Here is a 10,704-nt window from a genome sequence, read left to right as displayed (position 1 = left end):
AACAAGCTGTGCTTGCAGGATTCAGAGCAGCCTGACACCCTTCTGCCCAAGGAAAACACTGCCTTGCTGAAATGCTTTAGATTCTGTGTTTTCTTGGGAACTCCATGATGCATTTCTAACACCCCTTAATACTTTGGATATAGTTTTTGAATGTTTTGGTTGACAAACCAATGCACAGCTGCACAGTATTCCAAACAATTAGTGGAACTGCCAAGAAAGTGCTAAAAGGCCACATTCTATGGAAGCTGGACCAGATCCCTGTTTTCTAAGGCCAAGATTTTCAGACTCTTTCAGAGTAGGCCAGTCACTTTAATGATATTTAAAACAAAAGATTCCATAACACCTTGTCAATTCAAGCCACAGAAATTACAGCACTAGAATGGCTCCAAAGACACGAATACATTTCCCTTGAAATTTGCTCTTTAAATGTCAGACCAAGCACAAACAATGTTAAAATGCCAAACTAGGGTTCTTGTTAGATTGTGGTAAGGTTTTTCTCAAGCTGTAGCACAATTTCCTTGAAAGCAGAATCCTCTGCCCAGTTGGTTTTACTCCCCAAAATGAGGGCCTGCAATTCAAAAAAAGAAATTGTAAGTATTTTTAAAACTTTTAACAAATCCTTTCACTCATCTTCCCCATCCCCCTCCCCTCCCCCCCAGATAGGGTTGCATGTACCCCAGGCTGGCACTAAATTCGCTATGTACATGAGGGTGACACTGAACTTCTGATCCTCCTGCCTCCACCAGAGGGCTGGGATTACAGGTATCAGCCTATACGCCCAGTTTATATGATGCTGGAATCAAACCCAGGGCTTTGTACCTGCCGAGTAAATACTCTACCAACTGAGCACTATCGCCAAGACTCTTTCACTGCTCTTATCTAATGTTTATTGAACATCTACTAGGCATGTAGCACTATTATCTCCATTCCCACTTTGAACAGGGAGTCAGTCTTTTTAAGTATTTTATTTATTATTTTTATTTTATGTGTATGTGTTATATTGCCTGCATGTAGGTAAGTGCACCCATGTTGTGCAATGCCCACGGAGGACAGAAGAGGCTGTCGGATCCCCTGGAACTGGAGTTACAGACAGTTGTTAACTGCCATATAGGTGCTGGGAATCGAACCTAGGTCTTTTGCAAGAACAGTGTTCTTAACCGCTGAGCCATCTCTCCAGCCCCAGGGAGTCAGTCTTGATTCCCAAAGTGCTGAATGATACTTGTAGGGTTTACCATCATTTCTTATACCTCTTAGGTTTTCCTGGACAGCTTCTACTTATAATACTTGCAGTAAGACTGACCATAGGTGCCAGGGACAGTGCTGCTGCCAGGTTCAGAGCTAACTCTGCATTGCTCTTTTACACTTGCAGCTTCCTCCAGTGAAACAGTACCTTACCCATATATAATATGCTTTATTTTCAAAAGAGATAAAAGGGCTTAGTTCAGCCCTTGAAAAATTTCAGGTCTCTAAAAAAATGTGAAAAACTTTTTGTGGCAGACATGAGGAATGATTAGGGTCATAATTAACAAAAATTCTAGTCATTATCCTTTGAGAAACAATGGCTCAATGATAATAAATTCTTGATTGGAATAAAATTTCAATAGATTTTAGAGAATAAATGTTAAACTTATGTATAAAAAATATTAAAAAGGCTGGGCATGGTGGTGCACACCTTTAATCCCAGCACTCAAGGCAGAGGCAAGTGGATCTCTGTAAGATCGAGGCCAGCCTGGTCCACACAGCATTTCCAGGCCAGCTGGGACTACAGGGAGACCTTGTCTCAAAAAAAAGACCAAAAAAAAAAAAAAAAAAAAAAAAAAAAAAAAAAAAGGTTCGTTTAAGGCATAGTCTTTTACTTGTTTCTGGTTTTTCATGTAGCTCAGGCTAGCCTTGAACTCCTGATCCTCCTGTTTTTTTCCAAAGTGTTGGGATTACAGGTCTGCATCACCATGCCTGGCTATCTCCCTTCTTAATCTATATAAATGGTACCTGGAACACATGCTGAACAACTGTAGCAATCTCTATTTCCTTCTGTAGATTTTTTTGCATGGTCTTTATCATGTCTGAATCTTTCATACTTTCCAAATCTTCTTTCTGTTTGTTCTTCTCCATTTGTAGTTGTGAAAGTTTGCTTCCTGAGGCTTGTTTTAATTCTGTTAGGTTAAAAATAAAATAATGAGGTGGGCGTGGTGGTACACACCTTTAATCCCAGAACTTGGGAGGCAGAGGCAGGAGGATCTTTGTGAGTTTGAGGCCAGCCTGGTCTACATCAGAGTTCCAGGCCAGCTGGAACTACAGGGAGCTGTCTTAAAAAGAAAAAAATAAATAAAAACTGTATTAAATATAACTTTCTTTTTTGAGATAGTGCCTCACTACGTAGCCCTGGCTGGCCTGGAACTTGCTATGTAGGTCAGGCTGGCCTCAAACTGACAGAGATCTGTCTGCCTCTGCCTCTAGAGTACTGGTATTAAAGGCATGTGCCTTTAATTTATTTATTTATAATATCAATTTACCTAGTCTGAATTTATTTATAATATCAATAAACTCTGCCTGTCTTTTTAACTGAAAACAGTTTGCAACACAGAAGAAAATAAAGACACACTTGGGTCTGGAGACATGGTTCAGCAGTTAAGAGCTAAGCAGAGGGCTGGGTTCAATTCCCAGCACCCACATGGCGGTTAACAAACATCTATAATTCAAGTTCCAGGGGACCCAACACCCTCTTCTTGGGTACTGCATGACAAGGGTATACCTACTTACATGCAGGCAATACGCTCGTCTTTGTTCTTAGTCTTAAAAAATAAAACAATTTTTTAATTTTATTTTGAGATAGGGTTTCACGTACCCTGGGATGGCCTCAAACTCTCTATGCAGTTGAGGATGACCATGAACTTCTGATTCTCCTTCCTTCACTTTCTGAAAGCTAGCCTTCGCATCAGGCTTTATGTGGTGCTGGGATGGAACCCAGGGTTTGGTGCTTATTAGGCAACCCTCTATCAACTGAGCTACAGCTCCAGGCCCTGGGGCTTATTATTGTTCATATATATATATATATATTTGTCTTTTTTGAGACAGGGTCTCACTGTAGCACCAGCTGGCCTGGAACTCACTATGTAGATCAGGCTGGCCTTGAACTCACAAAGATCCACCTGCCTCTGCCTCACAAGTGCTGTGACTAAAGGTGTGCATCACCACGCCCGGCTTGCTTATTATGTTTTTTTTAATTAATTAATTTTTATGTGTATGAGTGTTTGCATGTAAGGGTACCTCATGCATGCAGTGCTTGTGGAAGCCAGAAGAGGGTGTCAGATACCCCTGGAACTGGATTTACAATGATTGTTAGCTACCATGTGGGTACTGGGACTCAACCTGGGTCCTCTACAAGAGCAGCCAGTGCTCCTAACTCCTGAGCCACTTCTCCAGTGAGGCTTGATTCTTATTAAACACTTAGCCACTTTCAGTTTTTCATTCACTGAAGGGACACTGTGAATTTGGGGGATGTTTACTTTTTACAGTCCAAGCATCCCTATCATTATGTTTTCCCATGTTGCTGCTCTTTTCTACTTTTCTTTCATGAGGGCAGTGTGGATCTCCAGCATTTTTCACGATCTGTAGGTGAAACATTTTATCTGGAATCCTTGATTTGGTAAATTTATGAAGAATCCAATCTGTAACCAATGAGACACCTTTAGTCACAATCTGGAGTCAGCCTGGGGTCTTTGAACTATTGAACACAAAAATCCCTGCCCTAAATGTAGTGACTGCTTCAGAGGTTTGTACCTGAGGAAAGACAGACTCTTGAGGCAGAGCAGAACTGCTCACCTCATGATAGGCCTTTTGTGGCAAGCTGGAACCAGAAAGCAACAGAGATTCTAATGACTGCAAAGGTTAAAATTTAGTTTTTCCTAGGTCTATTTTTCCCGTTTCTAAAAATTCTAAAAAGATGAGCAGTATATGCTCTTAACCACTAAGTCCAGTTTCTAAATTTATTTTTATCTTTTATTTATTTTTTACAGACAATGTATATATCTATGAAATAAACATTCCAATAGTTTCAAACAAAAAGTAATCTCAGACTGGGTGTGGTGGCACAGAAATTTAGTTCCAGCACTTAGGAGGTAGAGGCAGAGGTCGGCCTATTGATCTCTGAGCTCAAGGCCAGCCTGGTCTATATATAGCAAGTTCCAGGCCAGCCTGGAATATATAGTGAGACCCTGGCTCAAAACAAAGTAATCTCATGTAATAATCTTTTTTTGAGACAGGGTCTTGCTATGAATTCCTATCTAGTGTGCTGCATGCTACATAGCCTAGACTGGCCCTCAACTCACTAGACAGAGAATGAACTGAATTCCTAATCCGCCTGCCTCTGCCTCTGGAGTGCTGCGATGACTGCCCTGTGCCACCATACCTGGCCATGATTTACAGTTCTAAAAATAAATACTGAAAAATCTATTTTGCATTCTATTTCTTAAATTGCCAAGTACAAACTCAACTTGACACAAACTGTGGACAGCTGGGAAGAGGAAACCTCAACTGAAAAACTGCTGCAATCAGATTGGCCTGTGGACATACCTGTGAGCCATTTTCTTAATTACCAGTTGCTGTGGGAGGGTCCAGCCCACTGTGGTGGCTCCTTCCCTAGGCAGGTGGGCCTTGGCTGTGTGAGAAAGGTAGCTGAGGAAGCCAGGAAGCAGCCAGGAAGCAGCATTCCTCTGTGGTCTCTGCTTCCTTCCTGCTTTGGCTTCCCTCAATGATGGACTGTAATTTATAAGATGAAATAAACACTTCCTCCCAGAATCTTTTTTGGTCAGTGTTTTATCTTACCAACAGAGAAGCAAAAACAAGACAATCTCCAAAGTCGATACAAATGTGTCTACCCCCCAAATTAAAGTAAAATAAAAAATAAAGGCCAGTGAGATGGTTCAGTAGATAAGGGCACTTATCTGAAAATAAAAAAAAAAAGCGGGTGAGAGGGTTGAGTAGAGATAGGGGCGTGTCTCCCACAGACACACGCACACACACACACACACACACACACACACACACACACACACACACACAAACTGTAAAAAATGTTTGGTAAAGTACTCTACATACGCAGTCTCTTCTTTCTTACATCAAGCAGCTTTTTCTCTAATTCCCAAGATTCCTGTTATTAAAATAAAAAGACTAAATCATATTACTGAATAATGAATCTACAACACATCACAGAGTTTCACATATTCATATTTTCTAAATCTCCAATTCCTTTATCTTTTATTTTTATTTTGAGGAAGGGTCTACATAGCTCTAGCTGCCTTTGAACTCACTATATAGACTAGGCTTGCCTCCCCAGTGCTGGGATTAAAGGCATGTGCCACCTTACCTTTTTTGGTCTTTTTGAGACAGGGTCTCCTTGTAGCCCCAGCTGACCTGGAACTCACATGTAGACCAGGCTGGCCTCTGCCTCTTGAGTTTGGAATTAAAGGTGTGCACCATCACACCCTGGCTCTGTTTTTTGTTTTTTCAAAAAAATATTTCATGAGGCGGGTATGGTGGCATATGCCTTTAATCCCAGCACTTGAGAGGCAGAGACAGGCAGATTTCAGTGAGTTTGAGGCCAGCCTGATCTACATAGTGAGTTCCAGGCTTGCTGAAGCTACAGGGAGACCCTGTCTCAAAAAGACAAAAAAAAAAAAAGTAAAAAATATTTTATTATTTTTACGTGTATGAGTATATTGCCTGCATGTATGTAAATACATCTGTGTTGTGCAATGTCTGTGGAAGTTAGAAGAGGGCATCAGATCCCCTGGAACTGGAGTTACGGACAGTTGTTAGCCGCTATATGAGTGTTGGGAACTAAACCTGGGTCCTGTGTAAGAGCAGCCAGTGCTCTTAACTACTGAGTCATCTCTCCAGCCCCTTATCTTTGTTTTTTTAAGACAGGGTCTCATGCACCCAGGCTAGCATCAAACTCACTAGGGAAGGCAGAAGGACACTGAACTCCTGATTCTTCTGTCTCCATCTCCCACATGCTGGGATTACAGGTGTATGCAACTACGCCCTGCCTAAAGCTCCAATTTTCAATTCCCCTATTCCTACTCAACAAAAAGAAAACAGTCACTTAAATTATAAGCTGATAATTTACAATTGTAGTAAAATGTAAGAGCTGTGATAAAAATAAAGAATGGGGGCTAGACAGATGGCTCTGGTGCTCTTAGCACCCAGTTTTGATTCTCAGTGCCCACATGGTGGCGAACAACCATCTGTAACTCCAGTTCCACTGGAATCTAACACCCTCTTCTGACCTCCGTGGGCATTGCATGACACAGAGCACTTACATACATGCAAGTAATACATTCATACACATAAAATAAAAATAATAAATAAAATATTAAAAAAAAAAAGAATGACAGGAGAGTGAATTCCAACCATACCATCCCTTTGGACAGCTTATTCAATCATGTGTAATACAGTTACCAGCAAGAAGTTATCACCAATGTCACGAGAACATATAAGCAGCCACTGTGCCACCTTACCTCCTGTAACTTCATTATCAACTTATTCAGCTTTAATATGTGCTTCATGTCATCTGTAAGCACGCTGAGAAGAAAACAAAAATACGGCTTCTTAACCCAAGTAAAAATCATCAATCTTGGACTGGGGAATGTAGCTCCGTGGGTACAGTGCCTGCTTAGCATGCACAAATTTGATCCAAGGCCTAGATTCAATCCCTAACCACATAAAAACCAGGCATGGTGGCACACGCCTGTAATCCCAGCATTTAGGAGGCTCTAAGGCAGGAGGTCCGAGTTTGAGATTAGCCTATGGACATTAGATCAAGGCTGGGCAATATAGCAAGATCTTGTCTCAAAGACAACAACAAACAACAAAAAAACACAACAGCAAAACAAAAAATGAAAAACCAACCACAGTAACAATTCAACATGTTTATTTGAGCAGAGAGGGATCTATGAGTTGGGTGACACCAGGCTCAAGTGGCTCAGTGCTCTTCTCTGGCAAAAAGACAAAGGAAGGATCTTTTATAAGATATTCACTAAGGCCAGACAAAGAAAACATTTCTTTGGTTAAAGGTGAAAGTCTCTAGCTAAAGGTTAGGTGGTGGCTTCTGGCTGGTTAAGTGAGTGATTTGTTTTACTGCTTACATTGGGCTTCAGCTTGCTTATATAAGAATCCAAGGCACGGTCACTCCAGGTGCTGGAGAGGTCCAAAATAATGACATCCCCATTCATGTCATTTTTAGCAGCTGTAAACTCCAAAACATTGCTCTAAGAACTACCTTGGCCTATCTGAACTTTCTGTTTTCAATGGGTATCAGCATGATGAATCTGTCCCGCACCTTGCTTCTTAAACTGTTTTTTGGGTTTTTTTTTTTGTCTTTTTGAGACGGGGTCAACCTATAGCCCCAGCTGGCCTGGAACTATGTAGACCAGGCTGGCCTCAAACTCACAAAGATCCACTTGCCTCTGCCTCCCAAGTGCTGGGATTAAAGGTGTGTGCCACTATGCCCAGCCTAAACACAAAACTGTTTTAAGGGGACCATCAAGCTGGTTCAGTGGATAATGGTGCTTGCTGTCAAGCCTAATGACCCAAATTCAATCCCTAGAAGCCACATAGTAGGAGAGAACTTACTCCCAAGCTGTCTTCTGACCTCCACACCTGTACAGTGGCGCACACACACACACACACACTAAAAAAAAAACCACTCTAAAGTCACTGCACACACCTCCCTTATTCTGACGTTTTCCAAAGCCAGGAGAAAAAAAAAAGTCATACCTACTTTCTGTGTCCTTGTTATCCATGTTATTTTTAAGTGCAACTGAAAGTTTCATCCTAAAATGAAGAAAAAAAAAAATAACAAAAAGTTGCATCTTAAGACACACAAAAAAGCTTGCACTGTACAAAACAAGTAACATTTATAGCATGTTAAACGGCTGGGTGTGGTGACGCAGTGTCTTTAATCCCAGTACACCAGAGGCAGGGGTAGATGGATCTCTGTGAGTTCAAGGACACCCTGGTCTATACAGTGAGTTCCAGGTCAGCCAGGCCTACCCTCTCTCAAAAAACAAAACAAACAAAAACCCCAAAAGGATAAAAACAAAAACAAAGAACCAGTATTATAGTGCTGGAGAGATGGCTTCAAAGTTAAAAGCACTTGCTGCTTTTACAAAGGAACTGAGTTTGGGTCCCAGTACCCATATGGAGCAGTTCACAACCCCCTCTAACTGCAGCTCTAGAGGGATTCAACCCCACTTCTGGCCCCCTCAGACACCCACATACACATGGCAGACATTCACACATACACTTACACATGAATAAAAATAAAAACCAGTGGGGCTGGAGAGATAGCTTAGCAGTTAAGGGCACTGACTGCTCTTGCAGAGGACCTGGGTTCGATTCCCAGCACCCACATGGTGGCTACAAACCGTCCTTAACTCCAGTTCCAGGGGAATCCAAAGTCCTCTTCTGACCTCTGTGGCACTGCATGACACCAATGCACTCACATTCATGCAGGCAGTACACTCATATACAAAATAAAAATATTTTTTTTAAAAAACAGTGTTGCTGGGCGTGGTGGTGCACGCCTTTAATCCCAGCACTTGGGAGGCAGAGGCAGGTGGATCTCTGTGAGTTCAAGGCCAGCCTGGTCTACATAGTGAGGTCCAGGACAGCTGGGACTACAGGGAGACCCTGTCTCAAAAAGACAAAAAACCCCAGTACTGTATAGGAAAGACTTTAATAAATCATAGAAATATGAAAGGGCACCAAAGGAAGGAGGCTGTAGCACGTGGCTGTGCACTGCCCAGGGACTGAATCCATCCTCAGCTGTCTACCTTGGTGTAGGGCTGAGGAAAACACTGAGGCCCCACAGATAGCATGGGCCTGCACTGGGGAGATTTAGGGAATACAAAATTTTGTGTGGCTGGAAATTTTTATGAGTTTTTGTTGTCGTTGTTTGTTTTGGAGACAAGGTCTCATTACCCCAGGCTGGGGATGACCTTTCTCTACCTCCTTATGGGCATTCGTGTACCACCATGCCAAGCTTGATTGTGAACTTTAAAGCATACCACTATAAATTGGTAGAATATGTCCTAGATTGTGCAAGGCCTTAGGCTTAATCTCCAACACTACACACACACAGACACACACACACACACATACACACACACACAGACACACACACAGAGCTATGCACTCAGGTGCACATATGTCCCCTGCAGTCACATTATTAAAAAATAATAAGCCAGACATGGTGGCGTACACCTTTAATCCCAGCACTTGGGAGGCAGAGGCAGATGGATCTCTGTGAGCTCAAGGCCAGCCTGGTCTACATAGTGAGTTCCAAGCTAGTTGTGGCTACAGGGAGACCCTGTATCAAAAAGACCAAAAAAAAAAAAAAATCTCTTAAAATCAGGGTAGAAAGATGGCTCAGCAGAGTACACACTGCTCTTACAGAGGATCCAAGTTTGGTTCCCAACACCCATGTCAGGCAGCTTATAACTGCCTATAACTCCAGCTGTAGTGGATCCAATGTACTCTTCTGCCCCAAAGGTACATGCACTCAAGTGCACCCCCCCTTACATATAATAATTAAATATTAGTAAAAATAAATCATGCCAGGCATAGTGGAGCATGCCTTAGGCAGAGGAAGGCGGATCTTTGTGAGTTCGAGCCTGGTCTACATAGTGAGTTCCAGGACAGCTGGGGCTAGCTACAAGGAGACCCTGTCTCAAAAAGACAAAAAAAAAAAAAAAATCAATCTTTTTTTGGTCTTTTTGAGACAAGGTCTCCCTGAAGCTCCAGCTGGCCTGAATTCACCAATGGAGACCAGGCTGGCCTAGAACTCACAGAGATCTGCCTGCCTCTGCCTCTGGTGTGCTGGGATTAAAGGCATGGGCCACCTTACCTGGCAATAAATCTTTTTTAAAAAAAATTTTTTTTTTTTGGTCTTTTTGAGACAGGGTCTCCCTGTAGCCCCAGCTGTCCTGGAACTTACTATGTAGACCAGACTGGCCTTGAACTCACAGAGATCTGCCTGCCTCTGCCTCCCGAGTGCTGGGATTAAAGGCATGCGCCACCACACCCGGCAAAATTTTTTTATTTATTATTTTTATGTGTATGCGTGTATTGCCTGTGTGTAGGTAAGTGCACCCGTGTTGTGCAATGCCCGAGGAGGACAGGAGAGGGCTTCGGATTCCCCTGGAACTGGAGTTAAGGATGCTTTGTAGCCACCATGTGGGTGCTGGGAATCAAACCCAGGTCTTCTGCAAGAGCAGTCAGTGCTCTTAACTGCTGAGCCATCTCACCAGCCCTCATTTTGGTCTTTTTGATACAGGGTCTCCCTGTAGCCCAAGCTGTCCTGGAACTCCCAATGTAGCCAGGCTGGCCTCGAATTTACAGAGATCTGCCTTCCAAGTGCTGGGATTAAAAGCATGTGCCAGCATGCCTGGTAAAAATAAAATATTTTTTAAAAAAGAAACAAGCCAGGCGTGATGGTGCACGTCTTTAATCCCAGCACTCAGGAGGCAGAGGCAGGCAGATCTCTGTGAGTTTAAGATCAGCCTGGTCTACATAGCTAGTTTCAGAACAGCTGGGGCTACAGGAAGACCCTGTCTCAAAAAAGAAAGAAGAAAGAAAGAAAGAAAGAAAGAAAGAAAGAAAGAAAGAAAGAAAGAAAGAAAGAAAGAAAGAAAGAAAGAAGAG

At 42.5% G+C, this 10,704-nt stretch overlaps 1 protein-coding gene across 1 annotated transcript in view; it reads right to left on the bottom strand.

Annotated features, from left to right (window-relative positions):
- Window positions 1-288: 288 nt before the first annotated feature.
- Cenph (centromere protein H) overlaps window positions 289-10,704 on the bottom strand; it is a 14,851-nt gene continuing 4,435 nt past the window's right edge. The window contains exons 5-9 of the mRNA XM_008838840.3: window positions 7,777-7,833; window positions 6,519-6,582; window positions 5,098-5,149; window positions 1,990-2,153; window positions 289-568 (exon numbers count right to left, since the gene is read on the bottom strand). Coding sequence (XP_008837062.1) covers window positions 476-568; window positions 1,990-2,153; window positions 5,098-5,149; window positions 6,519-6,582; window positions 7,777-7,833 — 430 coding nt within the window. The 3' untranslated portion in view covers window positions 289-475. The remainder of the gene's footprint in view (window positions 569-1,989; window positions 2,154-5,097; window positions 5,150-6,518; window positions 6,583-7,776; window positions 7,834-10,704) is intronic.

Source organism: Nannospalax galili, unplaced genomic scaffold (assembly GCF_000622305.1).
Source record: "Nannospalax galili isolate Female #2095 unplaced genomic scaffold, S.galili_v1.0 scaffold518, whole genome shotgun sequence".
In the NCBI taxonomy this organism is placed as follows: Eukaryota; Metazoa; Chordata; class Mammalia; order Rodentia; family Spalacidae; genus Nannospalax; species Nannospalax galili.
Note: the sequence above shows the minus strand (reverse complement) of the source record. Positions and strands in the feature narration are given on the sequence as shown.